This window comes from Caenorhabditis elegans, chromosome X, assembly GCF_000002985.6.
Source record: "Caenorhabditis elegans chromosome X".
Taxonomy (NCBI): Eukaryota; Metazoa; Nematoda; class Chromadorea; order Rhabditida; family Rhabditidae; genus Caenorhabditis; species Caenorhabditis elegans.
This window is the reverse complement of record NC_003284.9, coordinates 325,275-348,843: the sequence shown is the minus strand read 5'-3', so window position 1 is coordinate 348,843 and position 23,569 is coordinate 325,275. Positions and strand designations below refer to the sequence as shown.

At 35.8% G+C, this 23,569-nt stretch overlaps 2 protein-coding genes across 3 annotated transcripts; one reads left to right on the top strand and one right to left on the bottom strand.

Annotated features, from left to right (window-relative positions):
• Nucleotides 1-1,626: 1,626 nt before the first annotated feature.
• C04E7.3 (uncharacterized protein) lies at nt 1,627-14,277 on the top strand. The gene is made up of 11 exons (NM_001361779.5): nt 1,627-1,707; nt 2,544-2,962; nt 3,569-4,678; nt 6,913-7,071; nt 7,612-7,763; nt 9,643-9,775; nt 9,824-9,878; nt 9,924-10,086; nt 11,055-11,115; nt 11,163-11,940; nt 13,361-14,277. The coding sequence occupies exons 1-11, from the start codon at nt 1,650-1,652 to the stop codon at nt 13,411-13,413; spliced, it is 3,141 nt and encodes a 1,046-aa protein (NP_001348643.1). The 5' UTR covers nt 1,627-1,649; the 3' UTR covers nt 13,414-14,277.
• M02E1.1 (SRR1 domain-containing protein) lies at nt 14,244-22,733 on the bottom strand (the record flags this gene model as incomplete). Of its 2 annotated transcripts, NM_075686.8 has the most annotated exons (15): nt 14,244-14,600; nt 15,133-15,324; nt 15,374-15,433; nt 15,909-16,265; nt 16,347-16,948; nt 18,704-19,096; nt 19,561-19,624; nt 19,666-20,064; nt 20,488-20,666; nt 20,717-20,764; nt 20,847-21,079; nt 21,130-21,464; nt 21,512-21,635; nt 22,435-22,603; nt 22,660-22,733. In NM_075686.8, the coding sequence occupies 14 exons, from the start codon at nt 22,727-22,729 to the stop codon at nt 15,157-15,159; spliced, it is 3,201 nt and encodes a 1,066-aa protein (NP_508087.3). In that variant the 3' UTR covers nt 14,244-14,600; nt 15,133-15,156. The 2 variants fall into 2 exon arrangements, with proteins under 2 accessions (NP_508087.3, NP_508088.3); NM_075687.7 differs by lacking the exons at nt 15,909-16,265; nt 16,347-16,948 and having other exon boundaries at nt 14,257-14,600; nt 22,660-22,729.
• Between the last annotated feature and the right edge of the window lie 836 nt (nt 22,734-23,569).

The window sequence follows — 23,569 nt, the reverse complement described above, 5'->3', positions numbered from 1 at the left end:
GGCGGAAATATAAATAGGAACTAGGTGAAAACTGAGATTTCTCAAATTTTCAAAAATCATATAAAATCTAGATTTTTTTTCGAATTTATTTATCATCATATTCGGTCATTGTGACCCCATAGGCATGTTTTAAAGTAATTTTCCCACAGCGTGTAGTCCACCTTTAACGGGTTACAGGGTGGTCCATAATTATGGGAGCGTTGTTGTGCTCACAAAATCTCTATTTATGCTTGCTCTACAACTTGAAAGACACGGATTTGATATACATATTTTTAATAGCTGAAATATTTTCATATTAGCTGACGTAAAACACTTGTTGGTTCGTTAAGTAACGAAAGCCTGACAGCGCCGTCAAAGAAGCAAATGCTCTTACAGAAATGCTTTTTTTTAATATAGAAATATTTTGCAAATCAAACGGTCAATTTTTCAGTGGTTCACGTGCTCGCTCTTCGTGTTTAATGGCAATCGATATGACACTGAAAGAGAGTGCAGTAAGCAAAGAAACGCAAGAAAACGTGTTGAAAGGCTGGAGACGCAGCCGGTGAAGCGACTTGATGTGTCCTCTCTATCCGGCAAATTTATGGTCTCGCCGCCTTGGTCTTTTCCTTTTCTACTGTTTTCTATGCTTTCTTCATTCCGTTAGTCAAATGATGTTCAAAATCTTTTGATTGCAAGCACATCTTTAAAAATTTAATTTTTCTGCAAACATCGATTTGTGTAATATTTTTTGAAAATTTTGTTTGGTACTTGTGTAGTATAACTAGTCAACAATTTTTTTTTCAACACGTTTTTTATCAATTTTCTTTCAAAATGATAATTTAATTAAAAAGTGAAATCGATTTGCATTTTTAGGCTTAAAACAACACTAATCCTAATCCAATGTGTGCATTTTGGAAAACATTTTTTTCGGTCGACTTCCAAGTTTTGAGTGGCGAAAGCTGAGTAATTCTTACATTCTGACAGTAAATAATAAATTTCCAAAAAAATTGATAAAAAATGTTATGTGGGCATTTTGGCCCAACTAGAGTAGTCAAAAAACTTTTCCCACTGGCGCTACTCTACCTTTAAATTCACAAAAACCTAATGGAGTCATTCAAGTAATGTTGCAAAATGTACATATTTAAACCCATTAATGGCGTCACAACTGTATTAAAATACATGCTTTTTAAGTAGTCTCGGCATTCAGAGGCAACTTCCTGCCACACTTTGGCAACTTATTTAGTGCCACTAAAATAAGTTGCCGAATTGCTGGCAGGAAGTTGCCGAGTTGTTGGCAGGAAGTGGGAAAGAACGCTCAGCAACATCTAAATGTTGGCAGGAATGTGCAAAAGTTTGGCGGGAAGTTGCAAGTAAGCAAAGTTTGGCAGAAAGTTGCCTCTGAATGCCGAGGAGCGTTCTTTCCCACTTGCTGCCACTACGTGGCAACTTCCTGCCAACAACTCGGCAACTTCCTGCCAGCAATTCGGCAAATTATTTTAGTGGCACTAAATAAGTTGCCAAAGTGTGGCAGGAAGTTGCCTCTGAATGCCGAGGTATTCTTTCTTGACTCAATCTTTTTCAATGTTTGTTATTCTACTGCAAGAGATCTTTTAATTGCTTTTCTGCGTTATATATTATAACATATTTTTTTTAGATATTCGTAAGTCGAAATGAATGTAAACGACCCACCTGATATACGGGCTATTCCAAACTTTACAGCACAAACTGGTAGGTATTTTTTTGTTGGAAAATTCTGGTCTTAAAATTAAACAGGGTAACAAAACATTTAGGGTCACACCAGGGCTAGGACCAAAAAAAAAAACCAAAAACCAAAAATTTGGAATTTTCGGAAAACCCAAAAAACCAACCCAAAAAAAAACCAAAAAATTTTTGATGCTTAAGTTCATTTTTAATGGCGTTATTCAAGTAATGTTGCAAAATGTATTAAAATACATTTATGACGTCACAACTGTGTTAAAATACATGTTTCAATGTATTTTAATACAGAATAGTCTCGAGTCGAGACTAGACACGGTAAACATTTGTTTTTTGGATTTTTTGGTTTTTTTGGTCCCAAAAAACCGAGAAAACTAAAAAATCGATTTTTCGTCAAAATACCAAAAAAACCAAAAAACAAAAAACAAAAAAACCAAAAAATTCCCAGCCCTGGGTCACACGTCATGAGTTTTTTGTTGCATTTCATTTTTTTTAGATAAACTTTAGAAAATTGCAAAATTCAAGCCTTTCTAATTGAACATGCTCATTTATTTGAACAATATTTGAGATTTTTGATCATAACTTGAGTTTTGCTCATACAGTTTTCAGAGCAAACATTACCATCACAAATTTTTGGCATCCTAGCCCGGAAACAATTTTCTGGAGCTTCCTTTAAAGTTCTTGTGCTGATTTTGCTTAGTTTAAAATAAAATGCAAACTCACAGAAAAGTTGAAAAAATCAGTTCACAGTTTTTTTTGCGGTCGACGAAAATCTTTATGAAATTAATAGGCGAACATTCCTAGTTTTTGAATGCAAAATAACAAACTTTCATACAAAATATCTGCAGATACTCCCATAATGTCATCGCATGATTTTACGCATCCAGTGCGCTATACAAATAAGAACCAACCTGGAAGAAATTCACTGTCAAGACATGAATCGGGAGACAGCTCAAGAAGTACGCAAGGACATGCATCGTTGCCTCGCAACACAGTAGGACCGCCTGATCCCAATGCTCTGTCCCCGGAGGGGCTGGTTTCAAGGCCGCTGAATACAGGAGTTGGGCCCAATCAACAAGTTCAGGAACAATATAATGCTTTTTCGAATCAAAATGAAAATGATAGAAAAATGATGGAAGATCCGAGAGAAAGTGCGGTTCCGAATAAACGAGCCGCTGCAGCTCCACCTTGGATTGGTTATACCCAAACCTATCAAGGTCAACAAAAGTATCGCAATCCTCAAAAACTTCAACAAAGTACAATCAAGGTTAGAAATTTAGTATTCTGTGTAGCTTATTTCATGTTCATCTTACAATTAGTCTTTTAAATTCAACGACGAAAGCATAGGTAAGTGAACTAGGCAACAAGGAACAAGTTGATCAAAAAACAACTTTTTGGGGGAATACATATCATATTGACAAGTCAGTCTAATTTCAAATTTTAACTAATTTTAGGCCATTTTTGAGCCTTCATAACTTTTTGAGAAGTTTTCAAAAAGTTTCATTATGAAATTCGGTGTTTTCAGAAAATTTTGAGTCTAATAAAGCAATAAAAAAATTCAACTACACCACCTTTAACAGTAAAACAATACAAACAATAAAAAAATTGTGGACGCGTGAAAAAACAATTTCCAAAAAAAAATTTCTATGAAATATACTTTCTAGCAACTAGTGAAATGCTCTTATCTTCTATTATCTATTTTTTGGTGTTTAGCGTATTGTATGTTTTTGACTTTTTTTCTGTGTTCTTATCAATACGAAAGTCGTATAATTAGGGCAAAAATCCGAGGGTTTCCGGTATGCAGCGCAGTAGCAGGCGCCTGAAGATTTCATGTTTTGCCTACCTGTAAAAAAGTCATACGCCAAATTTTCAGAAGCGACCAAAACCGGAAACAACTTCCGGACCAAAAAAAGCTTCGAAGCCGACGTCTTTGTCAGAACCTAAAAAAACAGAATGCTCCATCTCAGAGGATGAGTTGTTATCAGCAAGTTTAGCTGAACGTGTCCAAGCAGAAGTCTCCGAAAATGAGCAAATCGAGAATCTCACTGAATGGGCGCAAGCCTACAAACAGAAACAAGAAAAATCAAGTGAAACAAAAAGAAGGTCCCGTAAAACTGCACATCGTGAAGAAGAGCAGAAGTCAAAAATACTGACTGTTCCTATAGGATCATTAAGTGAAGATCAAGCAGTGAAACAATTGAAAGAATTGACCAAGGAGAGGCGAAGGGACGATGCGTTAGTGGCAGAACCCTCAGCAAAGAAAAAATGGCAACAAAAAGAAGTGGAATCAAAGAAAAACGAGGGGACATCTTTTGAAAAGGTCTCAGATCAAGTGCGACTAAGAACAATGATTGAGGATCTGGTATTGCAAAACGAAAATCTTCAACCAGTGGAGTGGAGTGGATCTGAAATGGCGTTGAAAAGAGACAACGACCGATACCAGAGACGAAGCCAACTGAAAACTGCAAATAATCGGGAGCTGGCCAAAAAAATGATGAGCATGGAAAGAAATGAAGTTGATTTTTTGAGAAATGCAAGATATAGTAAACACGGAAATTTGAAAGTCTGGAATCAATTCAAATCACTTGTTAAAGCTAATAAATTATTAGAAGAGGAAATCATCAACCAAAAGTGTCAAGAACTTCACGAAATAAAATTTAAAACCGCGGCAAAGCCCAGCTTGGCAATTGAAAAGTCAACACCAACATATCTTGAAAATATGCTAATTGTGGACGATCAGGAGAAAGTCAAAAATATCGATATTTCTTATCTTTCGAAAGTTAATCCATCTCACCATTATCAATGGGGAGAAGCAAAGTGGAAAAAGATTGAGCCCCTGCTGGCAGAGTTGAAAGAAACAGAAAATGAAGTGAACTGCTATTACGAGAATACAATGGGGCATGATGTTCCCCAAACTTCATTAAAGACAGTGGATAAGATTCTGTGGCATTTTGAACATAAGTATGATGCTATAACTTGCACGGTAAGATTTTGTAAAAATAAATGTTCTGAGGAAATTTGAATTCCCGCCAAAATTTTATGAAGAAATTTGAATTCCCGCCGAAATTTTTCTGAAGCAATTTGAGTTCCCGCTAAAATGGGTCACACCACAATGGGTCTCACCACGTTGGGACGTCACTGAAACAAACGGACACTATTTTTTTTTACGTGTCTATGATTTGATGAGAACTGCGGAGACGCCTGCGTCTCTTTTCTCCAACGCCCCCTCGCCATTGACATTTTGAGATAGCATGCGAGAAAAAGTGACGCAAATGCTTTTTGCGCGTAAAATATGGCGACATTTACTCATTATTCCATGGGCAGGAAATATATATACAAGTAATGACTCAAAATTGTCTGAAAACACGAAATTTCATAATGAAGCTTCTTGATAACTTCTCAAAAAAATGTTATCGCGGTTCAAACAATTACCTAAAATAAGTTAACATTTGAAATTTGATCAACTTGTCAGTGTCGCCGCGGCTGGAAACTAACTTTTTTGAAATCCCCGTCGGATTCTTGGTGCCGAAGTTGATTATTTTGCGTTTTCAACTCGACTTACAAGACTTACAAGTCGACTTAAAAGTTAGATATTTTAAATTCGATGGATGAAGAGATGGTAAAACATTTAAAAAAATCTCTTTGTCTATCGGCTTTAAAAAATCTAAATCGAGTTGAAAACGTGAAATAATCAACATACGTACCCAAAATTAGACTGTGATTTCAAAAAAAAAAACTAGTTTCCAGCCGCTGTTACATTGACAAAGCGACCATATTTCAACTTTTAACTAACTGTAGGTCATTCTTTGATCCGCCATAATTTAAAAAAAATATAAAGTTCCATTATAAAATTCGATGTTTTCAGGCAACTTTAAGCCTAATGAAGCAATAAAAAATTTGCTTACACCACCTTTACATTTTCATTATGAAGATGGAAAGTCGTCAGTGGGGATCAGAGGTGGGCGGCTAACAGGCGAATTAGTCGAAATATCCGTTCGGCTAATTCGGCTAACACAATGGAGCACAATTGCATTGTTTGCAAACAAATTTTTATTGTTTAATTGCTTTCAGTGTTTTTTTGTTTCTGTTACCAATTGAATTGTTGTTACTTACTTGATTACCCACAAAATTAGTGAAAAACTTGCTGAATCAACAAAAAACCTGAAACTGATAAAGTTAACGGAATTAACCAAATTTCAGCCGACCGGTTAAAGGTGGAGTAGCGCCAGTGGGAAAATTGCTTTAAAACATGCCTGGTACCACAATGACCGAATATCATAGTACAAAAAATTAAAAAAATTTCCTAAATTTTATATGATTTTTTGAAAGTTGAAAAAATCTCGAATTGCATCAAATTCCCATTTGAACTACCGCCAATACATTCGATGTTCGATGGAGCGCGCTTGTCATTTTCAGTTTTTGTTCATTAATTTTTCACATTGTTGACAGATTTTTCATGTTTTTTTTTGCGTTATTTTACTGAAAATTCAGGTGAAAAATTCAAGATGAATGCAAATTGTTCATTAAAAAGAGGAGATGAAGGCGTAAAATCGTTCAATCGATTATTTCAGGCTCAAAGTCGTTGGAAAACGTTCTTTCTCTGTTTTTCACTTGTTTTTAGTGAACAATTTGCATTTATCTTGAATTTTTCACTGAATGTTCAGTAAAATTACGCAAAAAAAACATGAAAAATCAGTCAAAAATGTGAAAAATTGATGAAATAAAATTAAAAAATGACAAGCGCGCTCCATCGAACATCGAACTATTGGCGGTAATTCAAATGGGAGTTTGATGCAATTCGAGATTTTTTCAACTTTCAAAAAATCATATAAAATTTAGAAAAATTTTATAATTTTTTTAAATATGATATTCTGTCATTGGCATGTTTTGAAGAAATTTCCCCACAAGCGCTACTCCACCTTTAACTCGGCTAATATTAGCCGATTTAGCCGTTAGCCGACGTTTTCCTAATTAGCCGAATAAGCCGTTAGCCGAAACTTTTGAAACACGGCTTTAGCCGAATTAGCCGTTAGCCGAAAATGTTGAAAATCGGCTTAAGCCTAATTAGTCGTTGGCCGAAAAAAACGAATAGCCAAAAAAACGAATAAACGAATAATAATATTTTCCAAACTTTTGAAAAGACTTATTATAAAATTTGGAGTTATGGGGTCACTTGGAGTTTATTGATTTTTGAAATAAAAAAACGTTGTATTTTAGATGTATCCACAACAGATATTCTACGGAGACTTTGAGCTGGAAATTTTGAATTCAGCCTCCATAAGTTTCATACTTGATGCAGACAAACCAAAAATGAAGTTATGCTTGTCCGATGGAGCTTGCGATGTTTTGGGATTTGATGTCATCACTAATATAACGGTTTGTTGAGAATTCTTTTTGATGAACTTTCACAAAATTATCGTTTGCAAATAAGTAATAAAACTCGTTTGCAATTTAATTATCTACGTTATACTTTTTGTTTGCTAAAGTAGTTAACAATTTGAATTTAGCATTATTATAACAGTTATAAAAAGGATAACGTTTTGAACCGTGAACTCGTGATCCTTTAGACATATTTAATTGTGGATACTTGTGAAAAAAAAAAGAAACGAAAAAGTTTGAAAAAAATTTGTTTTTGTTACACTACTGAGTAGGTTGATTATTTTTTTGTTGGGCTTCCATTCCGGTGCCGGTAAGGCGCCGCAATGTATCCACATGCATGCGCATGTATAGTGCGGCGCGGAACCCCAAACATGTTGGCCGCATCCAAATAACTACCTTTTGCACTACGTTGTGTACAATCTATTAAAAAAAATCTGTGTCAGCTTTGTGTCGGTTAAAAACTATTTTCGATTCTAAACTCGCCCACCTTCATGAACTTTAACTGCAGTTTACAAACTATTAAACAATTTTTTCCAGATGGTTCCTAGCCAAGCACAAAACTTCCCACCATGTGTTTTTGTTAGAACAAAAAATATTGATGGCCGGATTATAAATTTGTCAGATAAATATGGAAGATTTAGACGAGGATCATATTTTGGAGATAAACCAATACATCAATGTCACCCAAGGTACAGGATTTGAAATATGTATTATATTATATATATAAAAATTGCTAGCCTCTGCAGGCCCATATATTAGGTTGGCAAGAAAGTCGTGTCCTAATTTTTTGTTTTGCCATGGTGGGCTGTAAATCAATTTCGGTGTTTATTCACTCGTAGTGATTGATAAGCTGACAAAAAATGACGAATAATGTCTCTTTTTTCAAGGGGGGGGGGGGGGGCAGATAGCTCAGTCGGTAGTGGTGGCTGCTAGCAGTCTGGAGGTCACGAGTTCAAGTCTGGTCTCACCCCCCTAGGTTCACCCAGCCTCTATTGGGAAGTGGAGCAATCCACGACTGGATTATCGGCCACAGTCCCCGGCTAGGACGTGGCTTAAATTACAGCCCAGAGGTGATCACCACCAGGCAGTGTACCTGAACCCCAGATCCGCAGTGCATAGCACTTGAAGAACGGATCGTCCTTTAATCTTTAATTTTTTTTAAATGAAAAACATTTAATAAATTCAATAAAATAAGTAGTTTTTTTCAACAGTCATTAGCTATTTCCGTGAACTATTGTGGCTAGATTTTCTGTGCTTTTCTATTTTTCGTGAGACAAATATTGTTTCTTCTTATTTTTTGAGAAAAAGTCGTATCGTGTCTCATTTACGTGAGACACGAGACGACTTTGTCTCATAAAAACGAGAAATGAGTTGACTTTTCTTTTCTTTTTAACAGCCCTACGCTGAATATACCTACCTCAATTGGTCTTCACCATTTTCTGTTATACATGTTCCTGGAGCTCACCCTTATAGAGGATTCCAAAAATCTTCTGAAGAACGTTTATGATGGACATGCTCCCTCGTATAAAAACGTATAGAAATGGTTTGATCATTTCGGAAATAGCGACTTTTCTTTTATTGAAAAGCAATGGTCAAAAGACCACATGAGTTGGATTTGAATGCACTAAAAGCCAGTGTTGAATCAGATCCATTTGAAACTACCCGTGAGCTTGCAAGCAAGCTTAGGGTCTTTTATAACTCTATAGCAGATGGATTGAAATCGCTCGGCATGAGTAAAATTCTTGGTCGATTCGTACCTCGTGATTTGACCTTGCCATCCTTAACCGCCAAGTTGACGTTTCATGTAATCTCCTCACTCTCCCCCGGCGTTGACCATTGTTTGGACCAGCTTATTACTAGAAACGGGAAGTGGGTGCTGTACGCTAACCACCACAGACAAGCCTAGTGGATTGGAGAAGGACAAACCCCACAGGATGTTTCGAAACTCGGCCATCACCCAAAAAAAAGTATGCTCTCTGTTTGGTGGGACTGGCTGGCCCATTGTACTGGGAGCTGTTACCTGAGGGTGAATTTATTACCGGAGAGACCCACTCAAGACAACTACGGAATTTGAAGAAAACAGTCGATCGTTCAGCCTTACAGGATAAGAAAGTATATTCCCAACATAATAACGCCCAACCACATGTTGCAAAACAAGTGATGCAGGAACTGGTAAAATATGGATGGATAATTCTTCTTCAGCCACCGTATTCTCCTTCAAGTGATTATTGAATTTTCTCCTATCTGACTCAAACCGTTCAAGGAAGAACCTTCACAATAAGAAAAAATCTCAAAGTGGAATTGAATCTATACTTTGAATCCCGGCCCGCTGGGTTCTACAGTCAGGGGATCCACAAGTTACCCCAACGTTGGTAGAACTTTGATGATCATGATGGAGCATATTACTGATTTCTTGTTTGAGTTTGCTCCGAGAAATAAATGATTGAAAAATAGGACAGGACTTGCTTGCCAACCTAATAAAATCAAAATTCTTCAACATTTTCCAAAACTAAAACTCTAAAAATTAAAAATTTTCCAAATTCTTAATTATGAATATATATTTTTCAGTGGCTTGTTTCTTGTGCTAGGTTTCAATCCAAATCACAAACAAACTCAATGTACTGTGACAGTTGACAAAGAAAATAAATTGAAATGCTACAAAATATCAGCTTCTGCCGGTTTTGAAGTTTTGGCTACAAACGTATGAAATTGTTTACGTACTCAAAGTGGAAATGATGTTTTTTTGCAGGTTCAACTTTCATTAGCAATGTACCCGAAATCATTCAACATTAACGTTTGTTTTGGTGAGTTGAAAACAATGATTTGATCAGTTTTTGAGAACATTTCAGATTTTATGCGTGATCAAGAATTTCGTAATTTTATTATTAATCTTCGTATTATATGGGTTCTAATTGCCAATCAGAATTGTGAACCACGTTGGATCGCCAAAAACCGCGAGGATCTTCTGCTGATGTGCGATTCGAATTTCGTGGAATTTGACGCAGAAACTGGGTAATAATTTTGTGACAACTTGGCTCGGCCATATCTGGGGTAGATTTACGGCGCGTTGCATGTCGCGTCGCGGCTATATATATATATATATATATATATATATATATATATATATATATGTAGTTGTATAACTAAATGCATTTGTCCGCGTGGAGTACACGACTTTCCCACGCGTTGTCCGGCAAGCGATTGTCAATGAAGCGCGAAAAATTCAATGAGGAAGACCAAAATCCCCGTGACCTTGAATTTTCTTCCTTCCAAAATTTGAAAATGTTTCCAGAATCATTAGGCTTTTTCAAAGTTATAACTGCCAAAAACTTAGTCAAAAAACTTTTATGATGCTTAAAAAATTTTAAAAACATGGAAAAATAATTCTGCAAAAAGAAATAAATCTAGAAAGGTTTATTGCCGTATATTCTCTATTAGTATGCCGCACAAATTTCCGGGCTTTTTGCGACTTGCGCACTATTAGAGACTGCCGGACTACTGGAGACTGCCGCACTAATTTCCGGGCTTTTTGCGACTTGCGCACTATTAGAGAAAAAAAAAAACTTCATATTCTATGTGAAATTCTATGAAAATTGTGTATTTTGCCCCCAAAGACACTGTAATACAATGTTTAAGTGAAAATTTATGATAAATTATTGAAAAATGGACAAGGTACCATTGGAGTAATCGAATATTTGAGGTGGCTTTCGCAACCAAAAAGAAGGGGTGCCGCACCATTAGAGACTGGCGGACTAATTTTTGAAAAGGCAGTAGGGGTGCCGCACGAATAGAGAATATACGGTATCTAGTTTTGAATTTAGATTTAAGTTCAGAGTACGCAAGTCAGAGCACGCGCTTTAGCGTGTGTTAGAATGTTGTACAACTTTAATTAATTTTAATATGCTAACAACATTAGTGAAGCGTATTACATCTAGAATTATTATTTTAAATTATTAAAGTTGGTCATCGCGTTATTGCAGACAGACACACAGCCTATATCCTCCGACCCATAGTTTCCGACCGTTGCGACGTGAGAAAAGTGTGAGTCTCCTGTCACCGTATTTGGAAATGCCATACCGATTTTTAAGGGAGATACTGTGAACAATCTCAATACTTGTATGCTCCAGCCGCACCCGTCCCCTACCGCAAAAAGGCATGAAAATCCGAGGTCACCGGTTTTTAAAGTTCCAAGAAAATTTGTTTCAAAACGCGAAAATATTCAAGCACTAATATTGAGAAAAAACAATAAGTTATTGATCAAAAAATCAAACGTCGACTGTGATGGACTGAATGTTGTTGTTGTTGCGAAACCTTTTATTATACCAACGATACAAAACCAAAATGGAACAACTTATTCATTCGAGGAAACTTGTCCCCCTGTGAAGAAATTTAAATGGAATGATGGTCATTCTTTGAAAATCGTTACGATATCTCAAGGCAAAGCTAGTTCACTATACGATCCACACCTTCCAACAGTTGGCTTTGATGGAACAAGTCCATCAACTTCAAATAAAGCACCAATGGTATCCAACGAATTTTCTTGTCTGTCTGGAGAGCCGTTCCCGTCTTCTTGTTATCACATTTCAAAACAAGTCAGATTTGCAAGAAAACAGGATGAACAAACGATCAGCCTACCAAACACTGTCGAGGAGCTAGCTTTCAATGTTCGATCTACAATTGCGAGCAGAAGAATGGAAACCCGTCGATTAATAAATCTCGGTGAACCGCCAGCTCCATCCACATCACCAGTTGATGAAATCATGGAATCTGGTGAGTTTGGTCCAACAAAACCTTTGACTCTCAGACTTGGACATAATGAATTCTACATATCAAACATGTCGGAACAAGATCAACTGAATCAAGCTAGTAAGTGATTTTTTATATGTACAGCGTTGGAAATAATGTAAACAGGTAAAAGCCATTTTTAAAAATACAAAATAGTTAAATTCGCTGTGTCATATTCAAATGGCGATTGAAAACATATTTTTTTAAAGAAACATTTTGAAAATCTTAGGAGCTGCTCAATTTTAAAGTTTCAAATTTGAATGTTAAAGGTGGACTACACCCTGTGGGGAAATTGCTTTAAAATACGCCTATGGGGTCAAATGACCGAATATCATGATAAAAAATTTTTAAAAAATTTCTAGATTTTATATGATTTTTTCAAAATTGAAAAAATCGCAGTTTTGAATTTTCGCCAATTGAACTTGTTCGTTGAAGCGCGCTTGCATTATTTTCATTAATTTTTTAAATTTATTTTCAGTATTTCACTGATTGATTTTCTTCATTTTTTTGGGTTTTTTATCGGAAAATGAAAGAAATGAACAAGAAAAATGCAAAATGATTATTAAAAAGTAACTGAAAATGCCTAAAACTCTGAAATTATGCCATCCAACAACGACGAGCCTGAAATTGGCATTATTCCGAGTTTTATGCATTTACAGTTACTTTTTAATAAGCATTTTGCATTTCTTTCATTTTCCGATAAAAAACCCAAAAAAATGAAGAAAATTAGTGAAATAATGAAAATTAATTTAAAAAATTAATGAAAATAATGCAAGCGCGCTCCAACGAACGAGTTCAATTGGCAGAAATTCAAATAGGAATTAGGGGAAAAATGCCATTTTTTCAATTTTCAAAAAATCATATAAAATCTAGAATTTTTTAAAAAAATTTTTATCATGATATTCGGTCATTGTGACCCCATAGGCGTATTTTAAAGCAATTTCCCCACAGGGTGTAGTCCACCTTTAAGTCAGTTTTTGCATTAAGAAATTAATAATTAAATTTATAATGTAGATTAACACTTTGGGGGATTTTTGGAAAATTTGAATTACTAAACGTTCATTGCATTGAAATATTTGAAATTTTGAAATTGAAATTAAAAAATATTGAAAAATTGAAATAGCATTGAAATAGCATTGAAAGCTTTTGGAGCAATTCTACAGGCATTCAAAGTAGTGACAAAATGCACTGAAACAGTTTCAGATCAAAATTTTAGGGGTTAAATTTTAGTAGATCTTTGCCGCATAAAATTTTGTAGTGGCATATAGTGGTTCATAGAACACTTTCAAATGACAACGTCTCGTTTTGAAATCTGACGGTAAAATTAAAAACACATAAACCTCTTAAAAAAGCTTTGAATGAAAACAAAATTGGCCAGAAGCCTAAAAAAACGAGGCCTTCTGGTGGTCAAAATTTCTTTTGAGGAGTTTTGAAATTTGACCCCGAAATTATTTACTCACTGACTTGCCATGTAAAATTTTCAAAAAAAAAGGAATTCCAGTTCTCGTCCCTGGAAGACCATCACCACGAGACTCCCACAAGTTCGGGAAATGAAGTCTCTAACAAAGATCAATCGGTTAATATTCCTCCTGTTGTTGATGAAATAAGAAGTTCCCGAATGAAACGACTAGTCAATCACACAAGCCAGTTGGATGCTCAGAAAAAGATTTTTCAAACGAAGCAAGCACGCATTCTGAAAATGTTGTCAAAATGTGTAACTCATGGAGAAAAAGCAGCTCTCTGGGATGAGTATTCACCTAATTTCGCTCGTTCTCGATCAGCTGAAAACTGAATGTGAGAAGTATTATGGACTTGTCGTTACCACGGCCAATAGTTAATAACTTTTTTACGGTGAAAAAACTAATTTTGGAAAATTCCTAAAATTCCCTTTGAATGTTGTCAGATTAACTTTTCTTAAAGTTTTCGATTTGCAATATGAAATTAGTTTTAGTTTTGCTATTGCTATACTTTTCACTAAATCAAAATTTGGTTGAACTACTCTAGAAACGAGGTTTTTGGACTTTTAAGAATTTTGAGAGTATTGTAAATTTGTAGTTTTAAAAAAATCTGAAGGTTTTGGAACTTTTGAAAAAAAGTAAAGTCTGCAAAAAAATGATTGTAAAACAGTCCAAATTCTTTAGTAAAAATTCTAAAATTCCATTGCGTATCTTGAAACCGGGTTTTTTAAAACCAATTGAAATTTTAAGTCCATAGTAGGATGTACTCCTTTTTTTGTTAAAAAAAATCGCATTCCATCTCTTATAATTTTACCATTCCCAATTATTTTCTGTGTATTTTTTGTGACTCTCTGTTTGATATATTGCCATCTCACAATCCCTGTTAATTTTCTGAATTCCATGTGTTTTTTGGGGTTTCTCTTCAAAGAAAAATGAATCATTTAAACGTTTCTCAAAAAAATTAAAACAGTTGATTGAATGTAAAAATTGTTGGAAATTGATTTACAAAAAATCAATAAGTTAGAAAAAAACTACAAACATTTGAGATCAAGTTGCATAAAGAAACAAATACAGGGGAACGATCGAAAAAAGACAATTGAAATGTAATTTTTTTTAATCGGATTTTATCAGTACCGGGGAAATACAAATGTGGAAGAAGGTGACACAGATAGAGAGAGGGAGAGCGATAGGATAAGATAATGACACAAATGCATCGTTAAACTCAGAGAAATTGATGGGTGAGAGAACTGTGAAGTTGCAAAGAAGAAAATAACCATGAGTCATCTGAAAAATACACAGCTTGCTTTTAAATTTGCGGTTATTACTTACTTTTGCCACGATTAAAAATAATATAATTTTTTTTCAAAGAATTTGTAACGATAGTGATAATCTTTTTACAACTTGGGGCATAATTTTACGGTTTTTGAATCAGAGAATGATTTTTATTCAAAAAAAAACAATTTTACAAAATTTTGTTTTGGCGGTATTTTTTTTTGGCAAAATTCCGACCAACTCCAAAATATATATATATATCAATTTACTATATATAAAGCGCGTGTCGTTCCGTCACTATGTAGTTTGATCTCTGATCATTTTGGGATTCCGTATATCTAATGTGTTTTCTCAAAAAAGTCGGAGGCCGCGCCGTAGGTGCTGTCCACGGCTGGTATATATATATATTATATATAAAAGCGACCAATTTTTAGGTACCTGTTATACAGACCTACGAAATTTTTTTGCCTGAACGTTCCTTTTTTTTACCTAATTTTTTATATGCTAGAGACTCTATACTTTTTTTAAAAATCTTTCAACTTACATATGTTTTCTTCATTTTTCAACGCTACTTGAAATTGATTGCATTAAACTGATGTAACTGATCTGGGCTGAAAACCGGAAAAGAGGGAATCATCGATGGGCAGGCCGGCATTGGATTATTTGAAAATGAAGGAAATGGAGCTGGAGTAGAAAATTGCATGTTGTTTTGACGGATATTGAACTGTGCTAGTAGCTGCAATATATGCTCAATTTTTTAGTTAGAATACGCCTATTTCAGTTACCTGCTGAGTGATATTCTGATGATTTAACATAGGAACTTCATTAGGGCGAAGTTGTGGGACCTGGAAATAAAATATAAACATTTCAAGTTTCGGTGCATTTTGGTACGGAAATTAATTTTTTAATATTTTCAAACAGGAAGCAATCTACAAGTGCTTTTTCGGCTACAGTCTCCAGCTTGAAGTTTTCTTAGATCAGAGAAGAGCTGGCAAACCGGGCGTTCGTCCTCCGGATTTTTCGGTGTTGCAGAGGTTTTTCAACTATTTTTTTTTGATAGTTCCTAATGATTTTTGTCTTGTCACAGTACGTTAACACAGTTTTTTTAACCGAAATTAGTAAAATCTTGAACTTGACATGAATACTTGAAAGATGACCTTTGTAAAACCAGATGTCCAGTTTGTCAGTCCTAAATCAAAGCCCCAGGTTCACTGTGAATAGCGCTTAAAAAACGTATTGTATTTTTATCCTTCAAAATACAGAGTGAATAAATTTTGAAAAACTGTGTTCAATCAAAAGAATACATTATGCAGAGCATACCATCATATTTCGATTTAACAACTGTTGCTGGGCCAGAATCATCTGTTGCAACACCAAAGGGTCAATCTTCGGAATTCCAATGTTTGGAATATTGGACGCTACCGGTGTACTTGCCATCTGACGATGTTGCTCAGCCATCGCTACTTCTTTCATTTTTTCCTTTTTCTTGTTCGCTCGTTGTCTTGCATTCGTCATCTCAACCGAAAGCGTATTTTTTTTGAATTGTTTTGCTCCAATAAAATTCGAATCAGTGCCGTAAGGTATGTTCATGTCGAACGCTGTTCTAGGCCGAACAACCGATGGAGGCCTACCATTGAAAGAAGGTAGAGGTGTCGCCATTCGAAGTGTGTTTCCATCCTGCAAAAAATAACGCAATTTTGGGATTGTTCTCAAAAATTTCCGCTCAAATTGGACAAAATCATTTAAGCAATCACATACCGAAACCCCAGCATACGGACGATCTAAACTTGTAGGCTGAGGAATGTTAACCGGTTTTAGCAAATTCCAATTAACCGACGAATTTTCTGGAGGAACCATTCTTTCCAAGTTTTTCAAGGCTTGCCCATTATAGTCTGAGCCTAAAATTTGTGAAATATTGAGTGCTCCTGTGGGCGCAGACGCCGGGGAAGGGAGTTTATTGGGAGTGTTCAACAAATTCTGGTGAGGAGGCATAGCAACAGTGTCGTGTTGAGCCAAACTCGAACACCTGCTGGCAACCAGGGGCTGATTCCACAACATCGGAGGTGTTCCCACTGTTGTGTTGAGCGCATTGCTCAATAGTCCTGGATACATTTTCAAAAGATGCTCCAAATAATCAATCGGAACCGGGGCTGACGTTGTTTTCTGTTGTGCTTGAGACTGAATCTGTTGAATAGCAATTCTTTCAACTGTTGGAGCATTTGCATCATTGACAGCAAGAATCTGAGTTTGTATTGGAAAGTTATTCACAGTAGCGTTTTCTACAGTCAACTCGATTTTCTTGGCTACAGGTTGTTTTTCATATGACTCTGCAGGTCTTAATCGTCCTTGATGCGCAACCGCTGAAAAAAATATATTGTACTTTAGCTCGGCAAGAGTTTATCTTTTGGGTAGTTAGCAATCGGTTTCAAATGAAACAAAACGGTTAGTAACCACAGCATACAATATATAAAAACCAGCCGATGACCGCGCCTCCGGCGCGGCCAACGGCTGGCGGAGTTTAAAATGTAAAACACATAGATGCCCTTTTAATCATTCACAAATGCCTCATCAAAATAAAGTTGGCACTTTATCGATGAAATCGCATTTTCACTTTCCATGGTATACGATTCAGAAAACTCACAGAGACAATTAGAATTTTCTGGTTTTTCTCCCAACACATTGTCATTATCAGGCTTTCGAAAAAATTCTACAGAGCTATACTTTTTTTTAATAACTTAAAAACTTTCCTTAACTGGAGAAGTCTGAATAATTAATTACTAAGTTCTTTGAACATTGCTGTAGCAAAACAAAGAAAAAGTCCTACAGGGGTTCTAGAACATTCCAGAATTTTTCCAAATTTTCCAGTTCTTGAAACTTCCAGAAGGTACTAATACAAAAATAGTTTCTCAGAAAACTTGAATTTCCCTCAAAAAAATGTTCTCATAAATTTTGAATTTCCCCCCCCCAAAATTTTTAAGGGTCTCACCACAATGGGTCTCAGCACGATAGGTCTCACCACAACAATTCCAGAATTTTCACGAATTTTCTCGAATTTTCCAGAAGGTTCTAGAACATTCCAGAATTTTCTCGAATTTTTCAGAAGCTTCTAGAACATTCCAGAATTTTCTCGAATTTTCCAGAAGGTTCTAGAAAATTCCAGAATTTTTTTTCGAATTTTCCAGAAGGTTCTAGAACATTCCAGAATTTTCTCGAATATTCCAGAAGGTTCTAGAACATTCCAGAATTTTCTAGACCTTTCCAGAAGGTTCTAAAGCTTTTCAGAATTTTCCAGAAGGTTCTAGAAAATCCCAGAATTTTTTTTTCGAATTTTCCAGAAGGTTCTAGAACATTCCAGAATTTTCTCGAACTTTCCAGAAGGTTCTAGAGCTTTCCAGAATTTTCCAGGTTCTGGAACATTCCAAAATTTTCCCGAAGTTTCCAATTTCCCTTCAAAAGACAAAAACTCATTTTTTCCTAAACTACAGTAATCCTACAGTACTCCTACAGTACCTCTACAGTACTACTACAGTACCCCGACCATATCCCACCACTAACCCCAAACCTATATCTCTTCAAAAGACAAAAACTCATTTTTTCCTAAACTACAGTAATCCTACAGTACTCCTACAGTACCTCTACAGTACTACTACAGTACCCCGACCATATCCCACCACTAACCCCAAACCTATATCTCTTCAAAAGACAAAAACTCATTTTTTCCTAAACTACAGTAATCCTACAGTACTCCTACAGTACCTCTACAGTACTACTACAGTACCCCGACCATATCCCACCACTAACCCCAAACCTATATCTCTTCAAAAGACAAAAACTCAATTTTTCCTAAACTACAGTAATCCTACAGTACTCCTACAGTACCTCTACAGTACTACTACAGTACCCCGGCCATATCCCACTACCAACCCCAAACTAATATCCCTCCAACAGCCGAAAACGCCTTGCCTTTGTAAGCTATGACGTCACAGACTACAAACTACGGAACAAACGGAATTATTTTTTTATATATAGGTAATGATTTTAGAAGGTTAGCTTCTCTTTTTTTTTTAAATTAATTTGCAAATATGGAAAATCGACCATTGAAATTTTTAACTCACTTGCAATAGCTTCATCAATCTTTCTTTCTGCAGTCATATACGGATCCTCCTCTGATGCCGGCTCAGTAACATCCTTTTCAGGCTTTCGTTTTCTCTGTTCCCGTTTGTTGGACACCAACCGATTGCTCTTTTTGTCCGGACGACCTGCGTAGTTTGGGTGAATGACTGATTGTCGAACAACGTCTCCAAGAGTTGCACACTTGTATTTGGTTCCCATCAGCAGTTGCTGCCATTCGTTTTGTTCTTCTTCTTCGGCGAGCATTGTCTCAGGAGGCTCTTCTTCGGGAGGTGTAGCGGCTATTGGGCGTTCAAGTGCAAAATCAACTTTCTCATCAGAATTTAGAGTAAAATCCATTGAATTGAGTTGATTTGTTTCGGATGTAGCGTGCATTCCTAAAAAATGCTTGATGAAGAAATAGGGTGCCGTGCGACTGGGGCGCTCGGTTAATTAATCTCGGAGGGTTTGAAAAGTTAAAGAAATTTGTACAACTACTTCGAAATGCATGGGCTTATCACTCAGACAAACTGAACCACGCACGAAACGCGTAGAAACCGCGCAGTAGCCTGTGAGCTCCTGTGTGGTCCTCGCACGTTGCCTGCGTGGTTTTCAGCTGCCTGCGTGGCTTTTCTGCAGACACCCAAGCAGGCAACGATTAGAGACCACACAGGAACTGGCAGGCTTCTGCGCGGTTTGTAAGTGTTTCGTGGGTGGTGCAGTTTATCTGAGCAACAGAACAAATGCCTGGGATGCAGAAGAGTACTTCAGCCCTAAACGGACGCAACTCACAACCGTGATAAGATATAATAAATTCAATAGTTTGTCTGTCAGTGTTACAAAAGCTTGAAAAAAAACGAACGTGGTGTAGAAATCTTGGAAGTTTTCGAGTCGTCATCACTGCTGGCATTTTGTTTAATGGAGCTCTAAAAAAGTCATATTTTTATAAACAGAAAAAATCACTCACTTGAATTTCATTCTGGAATCCGGAACACCCGCCTGGCGAGTCTTCTTTTTTCAGCTCTGCCGTCGATGATGGTAGTGAAAACTCGGATGACGTAGATACTGGTGTGGTGGACGTGGCTAGCTCATTTGAACTGCTATCCGCAGCAAAATCTGAAGATCCAGGCAGATGCTCTGGCCCAGCAATTGCATCGTATTCATCATCATCAGCAATATCCATTTCATCCAAAAACATAGGGTGCACAGAAATTTCTTCTTGCACGACATCTTGCTTCACGACCATTTTGATGTGATCCGTCTTCTTTTCTGGTAACGTCACTTTCTTTGCGTGGTGATCAGTTTGGTCTTTGCGACCACGAGTAACTGCCAGTATCAAATCAGTCTTTTTGAAATATCGATTTTTCTGGAAATATATTATAAATTAAAAATGTTTATATCAAGTTTAAAAAAGGAGTAATATTTAGAGAACTAAAAGAAGATGTTCACATTGTGAAATCAAACTACATACATAGAATGAATGAACTATGATTTTTAGCTTTTACTGCAACTAATAACGTTGATTTTGTTAAAACTGTTAGATCATTTTATTCCTGAAAACATCAATTTTAACTACGTACTTCCACTTTTATGGCCAGTCATTTGGAGACATTCTTGGATGATTTTACAAATTTTCAAGTGCAGTTAATGTTTCTCGCTAAACTTTTGATTAGTTTGATTTTGAATTTTTTTTTTTAGTTTGCTTTTGATTGACTTAACAAAAAAGTTATTTTTATCGTACCTTGGGCTAGGGCTAGTTGTGTATTTTCAAAGCTGTTTCCGAATTTACCTTCTCCCAGTTGTACAAAAAATTCCGTGTAAACCTTCTTGCTTTCGGAAACTCTTTTTGTTTTTTCAGCAATTTTTTGAAGTCGACCTTGTGGGTTCTGTATCGATAGTAGTTGCGTGATTGCATCCACGAAACGCGTTTTTGCTTTTCCACGAGATGAATCTCGTTTGGCACGGGTCCTAAAATAAGCAATGTCTCACATTAAAAACAGGTAAGAGTTAATTGTTACTTTTGAAGCTAAATGGTCGATATCTTCCAGAATTGGCTAGCAGACGATCTGAAGTATTTGCTTAAGGCATGAATTTTTGCGTTTTGATTTAAGTTCAGTAAGGCAGGCGAACTCAAAAATGATGACTCACAGCGAGGATGACCCATGTACCAGTACACGGGACGATTTGACATTACGACGGAGAAGAATGGGATATGGCAGGCATAGACTTCTGCAAACATTGCCATTCCCAGTTTTGAGATGTTGGGAAGAAAGAAGAATGTTGCTTCCGTGCAGATATCATCTCGACTGTACTCCTTGTAGAAACTGTTCATAGTGTTAATTTTCAGCTCGCCGGTTCTTTTTGCGAAATGAGTAGTCAAACTGAAATTAGAATTTAATCAAACAATAATGTAGACAGTGGGTTTGGTTACATTGTAGAAATAGCATTGCACATTTCTCGTCCTGATTCCATTTCCTCGTCCTTCACAAACATAGTGACTTTCCGCAGTGTCCGGAGAGCAAGATAGCATCCGGTTTGAGCATCACCAGCGCCAGCCATCACTATCGGTTTCTTTTGCTTATGATCCTCCCATCTTAGTTTGTGATGTTCTAGCATGTTTTCCAACGCTACAAAATCAGGAACAGCAACCTCTTCGGTCATTCCCGCATAAGTTCTTGCAATCAGAATCATCTGTTCGGCAACTTTAGCAGAAGCCTTGCTACAATCCCAATCTCCATAATCCATACTTGACGGAGGCAGTTTGCCCTGAAATTTGAACAAGTGTTTTTGAAACTTAAAAATACGGCACGCACGTTTTCCTTCCACGACTCGATCACTTTTTTAAATTGGAAAATTTTGATTTCAAGGTAGAGACAACAGCTTTTCTCTAACGCCTCGTCGATCTCGACTTGAAAAGTTGTTAGATTGAAGTAGACTCTGAAAATTTACATACTTGGTGACAGAAGCTTTTTCAGCAAAAGTTTGAACCCCGAAAAATGTTAAAGGTGGAGTAGCGCCAGTGGGAAAAGTGTTAAAAACAACTCCTATGGTGCCAAAATGACAGAATATCTGGTACTTATAGGTTTCATTTCCCCCAAAATGTTTTAATTTTTTTAAATACTGTTTTCCACCTTTCAAATCAAAAACGTGAACAGTAGTACAAAACAGAGCATTCATTTCTGCAAATAAAACCATTCAATTCTCCAAATCGTTCCAAAAAGTTCCCGTTTTTGTGGTTAATTGAAATTTAGAAAATTAAAACATTTTGGGGAAAACGAAACCCATAATCAAATATCTTAATAAAACGTTTCAAAAATGTTTGCAAATTTTTTGTTTACGGTTAAAAAGTGGAAATTACTCAGTTTCTACCACTCATAATTTTGGAAGTCGGTCAAAAAATAATTGTTTCCTACATTTTTTATACTTTGATTTTGTTATAATTATTCGTATTAAAACATTGTAGAGATCGCAACATGCTACATTGCTTTGGATTTCCTCAAAAACTCATATTTTTCAAAATTGTTTAAATTTGCCAAAACTTTGACCGGATATTATGTAAAATCTAAAAAACATTTGATCGTAAGTGTCTTTAGACAAAACACTGACGCTACTCCATCTTCAATAGGACATTTTAAGAAATCCCAAAAAACTGTTTTAAATTTTTAGGAGAACTTCAGAACAATTTTTTTCGTTAAATTTTTTTTTATTTTCAAGAAAGCTTACAATTAGAACTCACTTTTTAATAACTTCCCACATCAGCAAAATGAGTTTGAGGTTTTTCGGATCAGCTGTCACTTCGATTCTTTCCCCACCTTCGCAAAATGCGTCTAATGTCACTGCTCGTTTTTTACCACTTTTGACAAGTCGCTTGAATGCGTTTGCCGATTTGTGATAGTTCAGAATTTCTGAAATAATAATAATAATCGACTTGAAAGCGGTTTTTGTTGGGCGTTTTTTGTACCATGAGCAACTGAGTCATCGGTGAGCCATTCCTCCAGTTTGCTGAGATCATAGGTTTTGTTTTTTGCCATCTGAAAATATATATGTTTATATACCGAACACAAAATTGACCGTAAGTGGATATTGGAGACTTTGCAAGAAAAAATATTTAAAAATATAAACTATTTTTCTAGAAAAATGACTGATTTCACTTTTTTTCTGACAATTATTTCAATTTTGAACATAATTATAAAAAAAAGACAAATTTGAATCAACGATTTTTTTCGTTGAATTTTATTTTAAAAAATATTTGAAAAAAAGACACAATCTACGTGAAAACCGCGAGAAAAACCTGACTAAAATGTTCCCGTGAAAAAAGTACGCAACTGCGCGTGGTGGTGTTTGCACACGCCAGTCACGAAAAGGGAATGTATGTCTTTGATTTTATCGATTTTTTTGTACGTGCAAGTAGGCATGTTTCTTAAAACAATTTCGTCAATAAAAACTGACGAGTTTGAGAGAAAAATAACATATTTTATTAAAAGGCGGAATACGTGGGTATTTTTGGAAAAATCACAAAAAAAATCCAGAGCTCTCTCGCATGTTTGAGCACCAATGTTGAAATACAAATGTTGAAATATAATTATTTAAAACATAATTGAAACATAAAACTGAACGAATTTGTTTCGCATGACGACTCTCAAAAAATAATGAAAACTAAGTTTTCACTTTTCTTAGATTTAAAAAATAACGTTATGTTTTCCTATTTTGAAAATGTTTTCCACTGGGAAGCACTTAACTAGACAAAAGTCGGCAAAAGTTGAATATCAAAAATTAATATTTTTGAGCAATTTTTAAAGATCCTTAAATAGGGAAGAACTATCGTTTTTAGTTTCAAGGTATTCATCTCCTGCCAAAATGTTTATAGGAAC